Raw genomic sequence first — 19,023 nt, forward strand, 5'->3', positions numbered from 1 at the left:
TGATATTATGACATCCCCATGGCTAGAGTGTGATTGCTTGAGCTACACTTATAAGTGATCCCTACACAGAACTTTAGTCTGTATTTTCTGACAAATATGGTATAGAATGCTTTTCCCATCCCAGAGTTTCCACTATTCTATATGAAAATTTTAAAAAGGTATAAGCCAGATTTAAATGATTTCAAATATTTCTTGAGAAAACCATTATGTACTAAAATCTTTCCATTGATTCTCCCCCAAAAGTTTGTTTTTTAAGATAAATTTTTTAAACTTGTCAGCCCTAGTTTTTATTAACATGTTTAAATTTGACAAAATGCATAATATATATTGGCAAGTATAATATCATTGCAAAAAGCAAAGCATAGAATTTTAGGTTGAAAGAGATTTTAGAGATCATATAACCTAACTCCTCCCTATTTCCCAAAGTCTTACACACTATTTTAGTGATAAGGAAACTGGGCCCAGAGAAGTCATATGTCTTTTTTTTTTTTTTTTTTTTTTTTTAATAAGTTTTGCTTTACATGACTAAGAAGATCAGAACTCTTATAAGTCTAATTCCTTTTCTTTGTTATCATAATGAAATACCTGTACTGGTATTTACAGTGTTTTACATTTCAATATATGAATCACAGTTATAAAGTCAATGAGGTTGAAACAGTAGATCATATAATTAAAATTAAGCTAAAGAAATAATACATATAAGTTGTTAATATAGTAAATCCTTAGCTTATGAGTCAACCTTGTAGTTATCATTTAGATTTAATACAAATTTCTGAGAGATAAATAATTTGAAAATTTTCAGACATCAGCCATGTTTAAGCATGTTTTCTTAATGAATTAAATAATCTGACAATCAGTATTTTCTTCATATGATGATATTTCATTAAAATACCTGCATATGTTACAAACTATTTTATTTAATTTTATGAACTTATATTCATAAAGGTCTAAAGTCCACAATACAATTTAAATGAACTATAGATTCTTATGTAAAGGATCTGATATGTGGCCACAAATATGTATTTAATACAGATTGAAGACTGCCATTAAAAAGTAAATGACAGCAACAAAATCTATAAAACTGAAAAATCAAGCTTCAGGTCACAGAGATAATATTTTTTTAAAACACCCCCAAAAAGCATGTGACTAGAACACTACACAATTATCATATGCTAATATCTGGAACTAATATTACTAGAGTGAAGAAAGTAAAATCCCCCCCCCCCAAAAAAAGAATAAATAAATAAAAAACAACAATAAAACAAATGAAATGTTCCTGAAAAGCAAAGGCCAGTAATATTAAATCTATGAACTTGATTGTTGTTGTTGCATGCATAGAAATGTAAATGTTATCCAAAGAACTGATTTCACTAAAAATTTTCAATTGTATTAGTATTTTCTTTAAGAATGTATGAAAATGAGTAAGATGAGTCAAAACTCTTTGTAAACTTCAATTTTATTATAAAATATATAAATAACCTATAATGTTTCTATTAAATATTTCATGAGCTAATGAGTTGAGATTGACACTTCTCAACTAAAGAAATGTGAGTGATCAGAAGTCAAACTTTACTAAGAGGTTTTTGTCGAAAATGCTAAATAAAATGTATGCTACATCATAATTAATGAGTTTATCCTGTTTTGCAATTTAAAAATATCTGACCAGATAACTGTGTAACTAGGATGTTTATGTTGTCGGTGAAAATACATCTTTACACAAATGATCTATTTATAAATTCTTTCAGAATTAGTGTGGAAAAACGAACATACACATCACACACACACACACACACACACACACACACACACACACACACACTTCTATGAACCTTGCCAAAAAAGAAAACTCCAGGAAAAAATGACAAGCTAATCTTTCATACATTGGAGACTTTTGTGTTTTATGGATTGTCTCTGGATACTATTCCAATCAAGCTGCATCACCAAGACTCATCACTATAAAATATGTTCAATTTCATAAGTGGAATCCTCAGAAAGAAACTGAGAGGGGAACAGGGGATCCAGGAACTAGATACAAAAGAATCTCCCACAAAATAAGAAAGCACATCAAATATATATAAAATAATCCCCCAAGTGTTCAATCCAAAAATAAAAATGTTCTATAAAAAAGCAAAAGGAATTTTAAAGAACAAATCTAAGGCCAAAATTGGTCATCAGGACATTTATACTACTAGTAAATTAATGTTTCCACTGATTATTAAACTTCAGAAAAAAACAATGGTCAGAAAATATGCTTTGGGATTACAGTCTCTCATCTATTAGTTTAAATAATTTAAAAGTACTTATATTTTTTAAATTATTTTTATCAGATTACTTTAAAGAGCAAAATTTGGGCAAAATAAGAAAGAAAAGCTAATAATTACAAGCACAAACACATAGTCCCAAAGAAGAGAGTGTACTCATAAACTGGAAAGCTCCTAATCAATTACATGAAAGTTAACACAATTAGGAAAAATACCCAACATGCAAGATATCATTATATAATATTATTGTGGAAATTTTCAAATAGCTATGATTTAGTCATTTTACCAATATAAAGCCATCACAAGTTAAAATTGGTTATAAGATGCCAATAAAATAACTGATATAAATTCTACTTTACTAGTTTAAAAAGTGCATCTAAAAGTATTTGCAGAGTGCAATTCTTTCTAAAAGCCATCTAAAAAATTATAAGCAAATTTTTAAAAATTTAATTATTAAACATTTAATTGTTTACATAAAATATTCACAAGGAAAATTTATATGCCAGTGCTAATAATATTAAGAAAAAAAGTTTTAAACAATGTTCTTCTGTTGAATTTGCCTGCTTCAGACATGATTCTTTGAAACCAAGTATTGGAGGAAGTGGTGTTGCAATATTGTCCTTTTTATAAAAACTGTGGTAGTGAAAAGGTCACATAAATAATCTGCATGATACTATCCTATTAAGAAAAAGTGCAGAGTCTAAAACTAATGACTGCCAAAGAGGAATAAAAAGTGTAAGAGAAAAAGTATGCTTCACCTGCAAAACATATTGTATTCTGGTTAAAAGCTGTTTTCAGAACATATGTTAATGTAAAACAAATTATATGTATTAATATCTATTTCTAAAACAAATACAGTTGATACTTTAAATGATCTATGATATAAAGAAATTTATATATAACTGTGACTAATTCACAAACATTAGGTCTCTATTTGAAGCATTACATGATGTTGAAAGTTCATCTTATAAAATGCCATTTAATTAATGAAATTGAAAGTCCACACAATTTAAGATAGCTACATATTTAAATAAAATTCAAATGTTGATTAGTTCAAATTTTTCTCAGTTCTTATGTTTACACAGCTCATACTCCAAAATATTAAGAGTAACACAGGCCTTGTGTGCATACAATACAATAGATTATTTAAAAAAGAAAAGCAGAACCTATATATGTGTGTATCTTTTTTTTCTACCGATATATAACAGAGTATAATCATTCAATCATTAATAAGTAACAAGCAGCAGCCGAAATATGTTTTATGCTTCATTAAAACAACATTGAGGCCCATTACAGTGAACAGCAAATGGGGCTGGAAACCGCCGCACCCCTGGCAAACCACAGTCCCCCCTAACCTCATTTGCTGGGAGCAGCTAGAGAGTGCACAGCAATATGCTCTCAAGTAAGCCTTTATTAAGTATGAGAAATAAATTATATTAAGTGTTATTTTTTGAACCCAGAAATGAGGGAAAAGGTTGTTAAGATATCAAATTTACTAAAAAAATAATTATGTGAGAAATAAGTTGCTGTCACAGAGAGACTTGCCAGACATTGCACTTGAGCAAGTTGTTATACACACCTTTGGAATCAATTCTGTGACACAGAGATTAGCCTGTGGAACTATATCACCAGAGAGTTGATCAGAAAAAAACTAAGAGGGTAAGGGAAATGTTTCCCTGAACTGTATTACCATTACTCTTGAGGTATTAAGGAGTTCTTATGCTTCTAAGTATAAGATACTGACATGAATCGATAGTGCAGAACATGTTAGAAATTGCTTTTTTATAACATGCTCCCATATCTCAGATTTCTGATACATATGATTTCACTTCATTAGATCCTCATATATATGATTCTACCAAATTCAATTCTAAAACTTAAAAATTACCTTGGAAATTTGTGGGAAGCCATAGAAAGGTCCTGGGAAACACATACATTAAATATTAACTACAATGACTGTCATTTTTTATAGTGCTTATGTCATTATTTAGGAATGGTAATTAAGGCACATGACTTGTTAATTGCAAATGTAGTCTAAAGAAATACATTTATACGTGTGCTTAAAAGCAAATTCGGAGAGGGGACCAGACCATAACAGACTGCAATTCTATTTTCTAAATTGCTGACATTCAAGCAAATGTTCTCATGGAATGTTTGCCTGCTTTGGGGACTGACATTTCCTCTTTGTAACTTGCTTAACAAGGAGACCTGCAGGCCAAGCTCTCCAGTCCACACAGGCAAGGCAGTAGGCCATTACTTGCTGCTGCCACTTGTGCAAAGTTTCTTTACTTCCCCCTTCCCACCCGCTGCCAGCTCTTTGCTGGCTCTTTATTTTGACATGCACATTATCTTGGCTGATTTCTATCATCTTACAGGAGTGGATGACATACCTTAAAAGATTAAGCTGCCTCACCTGGGATTTGTCCAGAAATTATAGCTTCTTGTAGCCTTCTACATTCTCCTATACTCTTGTGTTATCAATAGTGGCTTTCTATTTTATGTTTAGCCACAGAACACAGGCAACTCTGTTAATAGAAGTCAGTTTATATTGTCACTCATCTTTCATTACAACTACAAGGTTGACTTCCGCTGTCTTGTAACACTTTGCTGCCATCTACATGTAGAAAAGAGCATAGCACTCTTCTAAGCAGCAGAAACTTCCTCATTCCAAAATGAATCAAGTCTCAAGGGGAGTTTCAGGGATAATTTGCTTCTCCACAAAAATGTAGAAGCTTACCAGAAATTTCTACTTATTTCTCCGTGAAGCAACTTTTTAAAATGGTAAGAGTACTAAGATGCATTATTTAACATAAAGACAAACCAATACTTTTTCTATTATTATCATTATATAAATTTTCTTATAAAGTTTAGCTAATATGGCAACTTCTGCAGTAATAATTGAAAAAAAAAAGGTAACTAGAAAAGTGGAAGTTTTAAGTCACTTAAATAATTATAATAAAGTGAATTTCTGCAAAATTACAATCTAAATATCTTGCTAAATGATTTAATGAAATGATCGTTAAGCTGAAACATTTTCACGATATTTAATATAAAGTAAATGTAAAGCACCCAAGTAGAAAACATTTACTTACATTATTTAAAATACAATAACTCAACTATCATGACCTAATAGTCCACTAATCTCTACAAACACTCAGTGCTTCTTTTCCAAGGAAGATGAGAACTATATTGGAACACTAGAGTCTTTCAACCTCCAGTCCTCACAAATGTAGGTGTCAAACAAAAAAGGAGAAAAACATTCCACTGGGAACCTTAGGCAAAACAAACATACAAACAAACAAAAAAAAACCTTCCTCTACTAAACTATTAAATAATTAATTACATAGTAAAGATAAAGATTGATATTTCAAATCAGGACTAATGATGTGTTAACAGTCCTAAAGAATGCCCCTTAAATGCTTATTTTGTCAATACTACTGATTTCTAAAACACTTTTTACTATTAAATAAACCAGCACCAATAAAATATATAGGAGTAGGAGTAAAAAGGAGACTTAGGAAAAGGTTTTACTCTGGCATAACAAACAAAACGAAAAGCTTACTTGCTGCTTTCCCTCTACCAGTTCACCATTTACAATAACTACATAATTACTATCAACACTATGTACTTAACCTAGTATAACAAGCAAAACCAAACCTGGATGCAGATTTACTTGTAAATAAAACAAATTTAAATGCTTCATGAATGATTTTTTATTAACATCCCTAAATAATGTACACATTACATGAACATCACAACAAAGAACAACATAATAAAATCTGCAAGAAATTTTTCAAAATATGAACATATAAATTAAGGCAATTTTCTTATAATTTATTTTTTATTGGCACTAATAAGGTATCCAATCAATGATGAATAAGTTAATAAAAAATTATGTATTAAATTTCTTTGAAATAGAAAGATTTCATTTTATCTCATTATACCAACTTTAAGGATCCAACTTTAACAATAAGAATTTTATAAATTCCACTTGTATTAAGAGGAAAAAGGATCATATTTGAGACCAAAATTTATTAGGTGTTTTAAAAGAGCTATTAAGTTTAAATTCTTAAATATGCAGTTGATGTTATTTCTTGTGTGGCTGTGTGGTTTGTTTTGTTGTTGTTGAAAGGGGGATAGTCACTAATCTCTTCAAACACTCAAGTGCTTCTTTTCCAGGGAAGATGAGGACTATATTGGAACACTAGAGGACCTTGTAAGAGAGCTAATAACTAAACAAATTATTATTTATGTCTACATTTTAATGTCTGCAAGTTATATCATATTCTAATCTATTGTAATTGGGAATCCAAAATCACTTTCCATTCATCACTAAAAGTCTAAGACAAATAGTTTCACTCACAATACATTCATTAACTTACTATTTGTGTTCATAAACACACCTAGAAATTGATATTAAGATAAATATGTATATTTAGCTATTTGCATTAATTTTAGTTTAATTGTTGCAAAGCTAAAATAATACTTTGGATTTTATTTGGTAAACAAGTCACTATTGTAAGTGGATTAAAAGTACAAAACCTAACAAACATACCTTTGTGTGGTCCACTAATTATAAGTAAAATTCCAGACATTATTAGCTGTTATCAAAATTACAATACCACCTAGATCTAATAAAACCAAGCAATCTGTTTGAACAGGGAGAGGAGAACTTTCATAGAGTGTTCTCCCTCACATAAATTCTTAATGGACTATAAAGAACTTTTAAAGTGGTTTTAGATTTGAATTCAATTGCTCCAATCCATAACAGACTTCCAAGAAGAATTTGGGCCAGATGACACATGTGACCCACCAGTCCTGTACAATCCCACTTCACCCTCATGGATATAAGACTAAAAATGCTAAATGTCTTACTAAGAATCATAGGCATGAATGTGCCATATTTACATTAGTGCAGCTTATGCATTGTAAGCACAAACATCAAATTATTAAACAAAAAGATTTTGTATTGTTTGCCTTGTAATAAACTAGTCACCAATTTTATTAAATATCATAGATACCGAGCCTGCATGATCAATCAGAAAGACATGGCAGTTTGGAGAACAAAAACAAGCAAAAACATGTCATCCAAGCTGTCTATCTATGGAGAATGAAAATACCCTATATTTGTTCCATTCACCTTATCCACTTTATCCGTAAGAGAACTAATTTTCCCAGAAATAAACACATTACTGCATACATGGATATTAGGTCTAAATGCAAACACTCCTTATTAATAGTAATGTTCTCAAAGTTATACTCACTGTTCTTTACCAAGTAAAGCCTTCTACCTATAAGTACCTGCATAATTTCAACATTAATAATTTGCTAACAAATTAGAGTGATTTTATGTTGCTCTGAGCACATTTAAGAATTGCCTATGAAAATATAAAAATTAATTTTAAACTTCATAAAATACATAAGCCTGTATTAATTCATATATATAACTAAGAAAAGTAAGTTATCTTAAGAAACCCAACATGAAATTATAATGGATATATACTAATATGTGGACAAAAATTTATTTGCAATGTTACAACAAAAATATTTTTAAATGTTAAACAGATTAACTGACAGTATAATCATAAAACAGTCTTGGCAATTTCTTTTTAAAAAGTAAGTATATAAATAGGAACAAATTACTCATTTTTGTTATTAAGCTATTGATTCTTCTGATTACATTCAGAGCAATTATTTGCCTCCCACAGTTTTTAAGGAAATTTACTTACACACCAGGACAATATAAGGGCTCATTATAAAAACTGTATATTGAATTGAATTGAACTATCCTAACAAAAAGATGGTGATTTTTCCTGATGAGTTAATACTATGGATTTTGATGCTCCCTATATAGTAATTTTAGTTTAGTATTACTGACATGTTAACATTACACCTTGCACTGATGTATTTGGGGATCTTCCTAGCTGTGCAAACACTATTCATATGGTATTAATTATAACCAGTTCACTCCAGCAAGGAAAGAACAATGTTTTTAACTCAAACCTAAACATTACCTCACTGTATGTAATAAGTAGTGAGAATGACAAGAGAGGTAAAACCTCAAACATGGGAGTCTGTGTTACCTTCCCTCATATTTCAATGACATATAGCGCCCCTCTGCGCGCCCCCACCCAGTCTTCTCTGATTAGCAGTAAGACAAGAAAACCAAGCAACCTCAGATGTGGGTTCCAGCCTAGATAGTGGGCTCTGTGGTTCATCAATGGAGTTCCAGGCAGTCCTTTGTGAAGTATGGGCCAGAGCTGGCTCATTCATTGCCAAGATTTCCTTTACCTCAGAATTCTATGGTCCTTTTAATAAAAAATAAAAAATAAAAAAAACAAATAATAATAAAAAAAAAAACCAAGGCTCCAAAAATCCTTTTCCCCTTCATAGTATGTCATAACAAGTTAAAGTTTCAGTGACAGGAATTAGAGACATTTAAATGTGAAAAATATTCTTGTATTAAATTTCAAACTGCAGATGCTGTGAAGGGCAGACCTCTCCACTTTGACTCACTGTGTTACCTTAGCACATTCATTTCTCCAAATAATTTCCTCATGTTAGCCTAAATTAGGAGCTGAGAGCACACAGGGTTTGTGGAGAGTTAGGTGGGGCAGCAGAGCAGCCAACCCTCAGCTCCTAGGACATTTCTTTGCTAGCCTACTTTATTCCCTTGAGATGGACTGTCAGCAACACCCAGAACTGCTGTTGTAAAAAGGATAGATAGAACAGCCTTACTGGGAAGCTGGCATTTAAGGAAAATTAAAAACAAAAATTAAGAGAAGCAAGCGGATACCGAGGTAAGAGAATTACTACCAAAATCAAGTACAAAGGCCCACAAGACCCACAACTACAGGTGGGTGCTCATTTTACAGATGAAAGCATGGTTGCTTAAGAAGTCTGAGCACTCTGCCAAAATCTAGCATGTGACAGGGCCAGGATCTGAAGTTTTAGGATGTGTTCTGGGAATTCCAGTGTGAGCCCATGATAAGGGAACTCTGGCCTGTACTACAGTGCCTCATGAAAACTGTCCTTCCTTCTGCCCATGACAGAGTAACCTACTCCAACACTCATCCCAGCATTCTGCATCTGTAAGTTTCTGTGCATCAGGCCCTGGTGAAAGGTAGCAGCCAGAGTGGATGAGAAGTTAGGTGAATTCACACAACTTGACTAAATGAACTCTAGAGGATAGGTGAGCTCGCACAACTTGACTAAATGAACAATTGTGTGGGATGTGGGGCGAGATTTAAGAATGCTCTGACAGTTCCCTTTCTAACAGCAACATCTATGCCCCTGCCTAGTCCTCATTTTCCTACTCTACTCACACCTTCCTGTCAGGCTCCCCAGGATCCAAAATAAATACAGGAATAAGCAAGGACACAGAAGAACAGTCCTCCCTGCTGTTTGCTCTAGGTCAGTGGTTGGCAAACTGTGGCTCACGAGCCACATGAGGTTCTTTGGCCCCTTGAGTGTGGCTCTTCCACAAAATACCACGGCCTGGGCGAGTCTATTTTGAAGAAGTGACATTAGAAGAAGTTTAAGTTTTAAAAAATTGGCTCTCAAAAGAAATTTCAATTGTTCTGTTGTCATTTTAACTCTGTTGACTAATGAGTTTGCTGACCACTGCTCTAAGTTTTTAATAGGCCATCCCCTTGCTATAATTACACAGTAAAGAGTCACATTGTTGCAATTTTGTTTTGTTCTATTGATATAACTGGGTTATTCAGGCACTAACCAGATGTTCAACCTAGGCACCTGCCCTTCCCAACCATAAGCAATTCTCCCAGTACATTTAGTCACCTACCTTCCTCCCTCAATTACAGCAGACACAAGAGGTTTAGGTTTCCTGAAGATAAATATGGGAATAAGCGCTCCAGCTATAAATTTCATCTCTCAGGACCAACCAGGAAAATGTCACTGGAGATGACAACTTTGTAATTTTAAGTCCGCTACTCTTCAATTCTCATGCATCTTTTTGTTCCTAGCTTCATTCCTGTTCTGGCTTTTCTGTCTCATCTCTGCCTGATTCTGATTTTGCCTGACCACTACTTGGTCAGCTCTGCTTCTTGCCTACTAGCTTTCTATGCTGGAAGTACCACTATAAAGACAATTTAGATTCTGCTCTTTTCTGCTTCCATGTTCAGAATTTGCTAAATGGACCCATACAACTGGAGTAGAAAATCCCACATCACTCACTCAGCTATGCCCCAATTTACCTTCTGGGCACTTATGCCTCCTCGCTATCATAAAACAAAACTAAACAGATAATTTACATAGAATTGACAAGGAAAGTAAGAAAGATAAAGAGTTAGAAAATGAAAGAAAAATATAGAATTATTCAATTTGAATAAGAGAAAGTTAAAGGAAGACTGAATAATGGTTTTTAACACTGAGAAGGAATTAGAAAATCAGAGGAGTAAATAACTTTATCTATAAGAGACACCAAAGGAAGAATAAGCTTAAGAAGAAACTTAGATATGAAAAGAAAGAAATTTCCAATCCTAAATTGTGACTTTGATCAGGCAATTTCATTTATAAAATGAAAATTATATTAAATTCTGCCTAAAGTTCCTTTTAACTCTAACATTTCATGATTGCATTAATTTTGTTCCTTAAAAAAAATTAAGGCAATTCCAACATGGCGTTAGGAGAAAACAGAGAATAACATGGAACCACATTTACTATGGAAAAGATCTCGTTCAACACTAAGACTTCAAGAGTGATGCAAGATGATCAAAGAAGTTGTGAGGGATGGTGGACACATCAAAACCATGACAGTGAGGGATGCTGAAGAAATAAGAAATTTAAGACAGAAACTATTTTAAAAACATTAATTTATATAGGGGGGAAAAAGAACAATAAAGTAGGCTCCAAAATATTTCACCATCAAAATGAACAATACTATAAACTGGATAACTGGTTCCTACTTGCATGATGTCATCATGTGAGGTTTAACTACTTTTAATAATGAGTGCATTTCAGTCACCCCTCACTTTTTCCCACATAAGATCAAATCAGCCTCTCAATGGCCTATACTTCATAATATTTCTGTTTATGATTCACAAAATGTCTTCAGTCAGTATTTCCTAGATAGCTGTGAGTTTATTCCAAGAACCAATTTCATCTCCATTGGTTTCCTACAGGAAACCAGACCAACTTCCTATTATTTTATTTTCCTTACTTTTAGCATATCATAGCCCACATCAAATTAACTGGAAGTGAGAGTGATAGAAGACTTCATTCTTTGCAGAGAGAAGCCAACACAAACAATGCCCAGTCTAGAAGTCACAGATTCAAAAGTAAACAAAAAATGTGATAATATTAGAACCTTCTTTCAGAAGAGTTCCAAACTAAATAATAAGAAATGTATTTTAATTAACCTTTTTATAAGCATTCCACTGTCAGAAAGAACTTTTGTTTAAAAACTATTGTCTATGAATGCAGTAAATCCAACAAAGCTGACTAATATACAGAAATTAATTATAAAAAACAAAATATGTATTTTCTATCCTATTCTCTAACAAGCTACCAGAACAGGCAGACACAGCCCAGTGCATAGAGTCTGGGAGTTCTGGGGACAGAGAGACATCTCCAGAGCATCCTAACAGTCAGTCCATCTTCTCCAGCTGCCCATGCCCGCCTCTGCCCACATCCACTCCTCCATGACTAAGGATCAATATGACTTTACACTACAGCAAAAATAGTGGCAAGAACATGGACTTTTAAAGTACCTCTGACAGTGGATTGTATTCATGCTATTTTCCTAAAACACTAGATTGCCCGAGTAGTATTTACTCTCAAGGACTACGTATGCTCAGAAAAAGATTCTGAATGGGAAGAATTTGGTATAAATATTCTAGAGGCCCAGTGAATGAAATTCGTGCACGGGGGCAGGGAGTTTTCCTCAAGCCTGCCTGCAACCTCTCCAATCTGGGACCCCTCAAGGGATGTCTGTCTGCCCAGTGGGATTGGGCCTAACCTGGCAATCTAGGACTGCTGGCTCCCAACCACTTCCCTGCCTACCTGCCTGATTGCCCCTAACCACTCCCCTGCCAGCCTGATCAACACCTAACTGCTCCCCTGCTGGCCCGATTGCCCCAAACTGCCCTCCCCTGCTGGCCCAATTGCCCCCAACTGCCCTCCTCTGCAGGCCTGTTCCCTCCTAACTTCCCTCCCCTGCAGACCTGGTTCCCCCCAACTGCCTTCCCCTGCAGGTCTGGCCCCTCCCAACTCACCTCTCCTGTATGTCTGGTCCTTCCCAACTGCTGAACCCTGCTGGCCTGATTGCCCAGAAGTGCCCTCCCCTGCTGGCCATTTTGTGGTGGCCATCTTGTGTCCACATTGGGCGGCCATCTTGTGTATTGGAATAACAATCAATTTGTATATTACCTCTTTATTATATACTAGAGGCCCAGTGCACAAAATTCATGCATGGGGGAGGGCGGTGTCCCTCATCCAGCCTGCACCCTCTCCAATGTGGGACCCCTAGAGGAATGTACAAATGGGCAGTCGGACATCCATCTCACAATTCAGGACTGCTAGCTCCCAATTTCTAGACTGCTTGCCTTCCTGATTGCCCCTAACCACTTCTGCCTGCCAGCCTGGTCACCCCCTAACCACTCCCTTGCCAGCCTGATTGATGCCTACTTGATCCCCGCCAGCCCGTTTGCCCTTAACTGCCCTCCGCTGCAGGCCTCATCACCCCAAACTGTCCTCCCTTGCAGAACTGGTCCCCCCCAACTGCCATTCCCTGCAGGCCCAGTCACCCCCAACTGCCTCCCCTGCAGGCTTGATTGCCCCCAACTCCCGTCCCATGCAGGCCTGGTCCCTCCCAATCACCCTCTCCTGCTGGCCTAATAGCCCACAACTGTCCTCCATTGCAGATCTGGTCCCTCCCAACTGCCTTCCCCTGCCGGCCATCTTGTGGTGGCCATCTTATGTCCACATGGGGGCAGGATCTTTGACCACATGTGGGCAGCCATCTTGTGTGTTGGAGTGATGGTCAATCTTCATATTACTCTTTTATTAGATAGGATAGAAGCCTGGTGCATGGGTAGGGGTGGGGGCCAGCTGGTTTGCCCTGAAGAGTGTCTGGATCAAGGAGGGGTTCCCTTGGGGCATGGGGTGGCTTTGGCGAGGGGCCTGTGGTGGTTTGCAGGCTGGCCATACACCCCAGCGACCCACGCAAGGACCCTGGTATCTGAGATTTATTTATCTTCTAAAATTGAAACTTTGTAGCCTGGAATAGAGCCAAGCCTTCTGCTCGCTCTGTGGTGGCAGCCATTTCTGTTGGGATTTATTTATCTTCTATAATTGAAACTTTGTAGACTGGAGTGGAGGCCTACGCTGGCAAGGGCAGGTGGAAAGCTTGGCTTCCTCCATCGCCAGGGGAAATCCTAGCCTCCTGCTCTCTCCAGCTCCATGGCTGCCGCCATTTTGTTGGGATTTATTTATCTTCTATCATTGAAACTTTGTAGCATTGAGTGGAGGCCTAGGCTAGTAAGGGCAGGCGGAAAACTTGGCTTTCTCCATTGCTGGGGAAGCCTAAGCCTTCCTCCTGCTCTGGGTGGCCACAGCCATTTAGGTTAGGTTTATTTGCATATCTGCTCCTGATTGGCTGATGGATGTTGCTTGTGGGCTTGGCTTGTGGGTGTAGCTGAGGTAGGGTCAATTTACATATTACTCTTTTATTATATAAGAGTATATTGGATTCTACTTAGTTTCCTTCTTTTCTTATCATCCTGATTGAATGGGTACAATTTTAGACTTTAAAAGCTCACAGAGTCATTAACTGATAAGAAACAGGGTTTTACCATGTCAAATTCCAAAGCTGAGACATAAAAGAAAAAAGGCCTAAGAAGAATGCATTTAATGCAGATATTACATTAAATATATACCAAGAAACCTAAACATTGGAGCAGTAGTTCTCAAAGTGAAGTCCCAGACCAGGAGCAGCCTCACCTAGGCAGGAAAGTCCTAGAAACGAAAATCCTCAGACCCCACTCCAGACATACTGTATTCTGGCTTCTCTTCCAGGGTATTGCTAAAATGCTCATTTTAAAAGTCGCAATCATCTCAAAACAATGTCTATTCCCTGGGCCTCCCTCTCCTAGACATATATGAATTTCCTAGCACTGTGGACATTCTCTCCTGTGTGAAATGTCCTAATTCTTTTACTTCTGTGACACAATTCCACCCTCCTGCCTCTCTATCTCCCACTTGCTATCATTGGGAACTACTCTTGCTCTTTCCACAATACAAATACAAGCATATCTCAAAGGTTCAGTCTTCAGTCTTCTATTCCTCTTTTTTCAGCTGCTGCTTTGGCATCTCAAGAACATCCAGAAATGATTTTACATCTCTATACCCCAAATCTCTCTCAAATTACTCTAAATGACCTCATGACTTGTTTCCCCTGAATGTTCTTCCAGTACTGCCAATGGAATGTATCCAAGAGGGAATTTCTCATTTCCTCTATCAGATTCTAACAGTTCCTCCCCAACACCTTCATCATTCCCATTTCTCATTCCACCATCTTCATCAGCTTCCTATGTCATCTGAAACCCTACTGTAAAGAGTGTCTGGGAAGGCACATGAGCATTTCTTTAACAGTTGTCAGCTGAATCCAGTGGAGTTGGCAGAGCCATGTCCTGGAAAGATACCTTTTGCCAGAGGTAGGTATGTTGTCAGCTTGACCTTCAGCTCAGGTGCCAGGGTATGGGTTTTATTATCTAAATCCAGCCAAGCACCAGGAACAAATACAATTATCCGTACCCACCCAGAAGTGATGATTACAAAGAAGCCCCAAGAATGCACATAATCTCCTTTGTCTTGGGCTTTAGTAAAACTTACTGGGTTTTGATCTATAAAGTAAACCATATGTATGGGCACTGTCTCTCCATCAGAGGACAGCTGTCCCACCCAACCCCAGCTTTTTCTTTCTATCTCCCTGTCTGTCTGTTTCTTTAATTTTCTCAGTCCCCAACCACCCCTTACTCAGGAATTGGACCATTCTCTAGCCACGCTGGATGTGGAAAAGAGAAAAATATTTACACCCTACCACAAGACTTACCTATAAAACTCACCTCTGATTCTATTTTTCCTCTGTTCAAAAGCATGTGAAGATTGCCCAAACGTAGCCCAACTTTCTACCTAGCCTTACCTCACATTTCTCCTCAACAAACTTTTTGCTCAGCTAATCTAGAATACTCATCCTCTCTAATAAGAGTTACATGCAAATTAACCATCACTCTGCTACAAAGATGGCAGAGCCCATAGTGCAGGGCAGGACAGTAGCAGCAACAGTGGGGAGATGGGGCTGGTGTCTTCCCCTGACCAGCCCAGTCACCTCCCGCAGAGGAAGGCCAGACTGTGGCTTAGGCCTGCTCCCCGTAGGACATCTCCTGGGGCTCCCAGTCTGTGAGAGGGGGCAGGCTTGGCTGAGGGACACTCCCCTCCCCCCATGCACGAATTTTGTACACCAGGCTTCTAGTCATGTTATAAACATGTTCCAAGTTCCCTCATTTCTGACTCTTGGCTTTATATTACTACCTCCATTTTAAATATCTGTTTCCACTAACTATGATTATAAATTTCACTCCCCAACACCTCTTAACAACATGCATAATTCCCTCAAACTGAAGTTCTCTTTCACCTGTTTCTATAGACCCAAATATTTATTGCCAACCTCTGTCACTTGCCACCATGCACCCCTACAAAAGGTGAGACCCTCCACAACAGCAATGGGTTTTACAGATCTTTGTGTACTGCACTTGACCATGAATGCAAATATTTGTTCAAGGGCTAAATGATCTTAAAGCCAAAGTTCATACCAAGTACCATTTCTGCCACTTAACCAGCCTTTGGGAGTAGGTAAAACACAGTACAAACAGATAAACTTCACATACATAACAACTTAGGAGCAATCAACTCAATCTCCTATGCTTTCTAAACTTACTGCAATATTAGGCTCACTTCAAAGTAAGGAAAGTATGTCAGATTTTTTGAATTACAAAAACTTTTTTAAAAAAGATCGGCTCACTTACTACCAAAATGGAAGATGGGAGGCTTTCTATAAATAAGTCTTTATATAAAATATCCTGCATCTCATACCATGTCAGTTTACAGTTTTCAGAGATGATAAACTACCTGCAATCCCAAAAGAAACTTCTTGATCTGAAGGAGTTAAATAACAGAGCATTCATTCCAAAACATTCTATTTTGTCTGGAAGATACTCTCATGTTTGATCAGGAAGGCAGAGCAGCTTGATAAATTATAATGTGAAAGATGCATTGATTACTTCAGTTAGGGATAAGTAATTCATTCCTGGAGTGATAAAGAGTCACTGCTTCTCTAGGGACAGAGGGGTGATAATCTCTCAACACCTGGGGTGCAGGATACTCTTTGAAAATGAGAGGAAATGTTTAAAATCATTTAGAACAATTGCTCTGTTCTAATCTTAATACCTTTCACAAATCAAAGCTTAAGCCTGGATATAGTACAGAATCATTAGAGATTAAGAAAGGAGTTAATTTTTTCCCCCTAAAAAACAGACAAGAAGTGTTTTTATTGATTGGCATGTAGCCACCCTTCAAGGTCAGTATTTTAGAGAAGAAGTATAAGGATTTACACTCAAGTTTTAAATTTGATATCAGTTATAAAACACAGGGCTTACCACTGTGTTTCTCTATGTCCTACACCTGGTTTCATTTTATCTAATTCATAATTTCTCCCTTAAAATAGCAGAGATATAAAACATGCATACAGCTTCCATACTGTCCTAACTTGGGATATGGAGAAATAGCAAATAAGTAACAAATTACCATAAATACTTTCTGAAATAAGACTGCTGAATTCATTAATCAAACAGCAAAATATACTAATGGAGTTTCTGGGATGTTTTAAGTTAGAGTTAATTCGCTTTTATTTCAAAGTTCCAATAACTATCCTGATTAAATAAGTATCTAAATAGACATCACATCATCCCTGGGTTCAGATTTCACTCACTCAAGTGAGCACCAGACTTCAGCACCAAAAACTTGACTGAAACTAACTGCTAGAACCCTAGGGGTGGGCTGCTCAGGTTTACTGCAATTTGTTCCAGAATAAAAAAACTACCAGAGAAAATAAATCAACATTAGCTGTATCATACTGGGGTAACAAAAAGCTAGTAAGATTTTCTTCCAATGATTTTTACTACTTATAAAAAATTTAACTTCATCAATTTAATATATTATCAAAACTCAAAAATAGTAGTTTCTCAGCCAATGATATAACCACTATCAAAAATTAATATTAAAATAGAAGTTTTATTAAGTTTTTCTAATCTTTAAAAAAACAACAACACCTCATCTACAATGTAATTTCAAATGGAGGAAAATACATCAAAGTGGGGCTTATAACCACAAGACCAAGCCAAAATAAATGAGTATTGCTATTTTAATGTTAGCAGTAAGGTAATATTATATTGATCAATAACAGAGAATGTACTTAAAAATATATTAATATTTCTATTAGGATTAATACTTAAACTAACATTAATGATAAAACTTAGGACTATGGTTGTATTACTGCATTAGAAATAACAAACAAAAAATAAAACACAGACTAAATTCAGGAGTACAGCCAGCAAAACCATAACAATGGAAAGGGCTTACTTTGACATGGCTCTGGGCGCCAAGGTTGTAGATCTCGGTGGGCTTTACTTCATTGATGATCTTTACAAGGCAGGTGCTGTCAGTGAGATCACCGTAGTGTAACTTCATGTCTTGAGGGTTCAAAAACATAGCATTAGATAGAAGAAAATGACATAAGCCCAATTTTTTAAAATATCAAAATTGAAATGCATATTCTTAAAGTCTATAAACCAGACTGGTTCCAGATCAGTAAAGACTTTAAAAAGTGAAATATTCGTATTTGTTGCTTGTGTCCCTACAGGATTTATAAAAACTCAGATTAACTTAAAAAAAACAACATTATGACAGATGTTATACAATTAACTACAGCTTCCAGGTGGTTGTAAGGAATGTTACCTAAGAGAGATTCAGACAAAAAAAAAAAAAAAATTTTGCTCTAATGTGGATACTATCTAAAAAAAATCGAATACACTAATAAAAGTGAAAACAGCTATGTTCTTATACTGTTATCTAACAATTTTCAAGTACTTCATAAGCATCAATCCTTTAGCCATCTATGAAATGTGTGAAGTATGACATAGGTAATCAAAGGACAACTGGCCTACTCTAACCATAAATCTAAGCATATCCTTACATTGACTTTATTAGTCAAGGACACACATATATGGATGATTTGCCAACTTGACTTTTTCATAATTTTTACACAATATTGATTTATGTCTGGATCCAATGGCAGTGCCAACCTGTATTTTGCATAAATATAATAATTTTAAGAAGGATTAATAAATAACCTAAATATTAAGATTTACTAAGGACAATGAGGTCATCATCCTGATGATGTCACTATCTGTACAAGTAACCCAAGGCTCTGAAGTAAATATGAAATCACTTATGGTTTAAAGCTAACTAGATTATCCCTGCTAGCTGGAAAAACTGGATGATTAAAATAGGGTAAACTAGGAAGCTAAAAAATGCCATGTCCTAGTCCCAGCTTTGTCTTTTACATGGTATATAGCCTTGATAAAGTGACATCATCTCTGCCTCCATTTCCTCATCTGTAAAATGGGAGCCATAAGAAAGATCGCATGGGAAAACACAGTGACTGTGCCAAGTAAATCCTACAAAT

General features: G+C 35.9%; 1 protein-coding gene across 1 annotated transcript in view; it reads right to left on the minus strand.

Annotated features, from left to right (window-relative positions):
* Positions 1–19,023, minus strand: part of GMDS (GDP-mannose 4,6-dehydratase) — a 610,549-nt gene that overhangs the window by 418,910 nt on the left and 172,616 nt on the right. Inside the window, exon 4 of the mRNA XM_036445071.2 lies at positions 17,919–18,028. Coding sequence (XP_036300964.1) covers positions 17,919–18,028 — 110 coding nt within the window. The remainder of the gene's footprint in view (positions 1–17,918; positions 18,029–19,023) is intronic.

This window comes from Pipistrellus kuhlii, unplaced genomic scaffold, assembly GCF_014108245.1.
Source record: "Pipistrellus kuhlii isolate mPipKuh1 unplaced genomic scaffold, mPipKuh1.p scaffold_m20_p_2, whole genome shotgun sequence".
Classification (NCBI taxonomy): Eukaryota; Metazoa; Chordata; class Mammalia; order Chiroptera; family Vespertilionidae; genus Pipistrellus; species Pipistrellus kuhlii.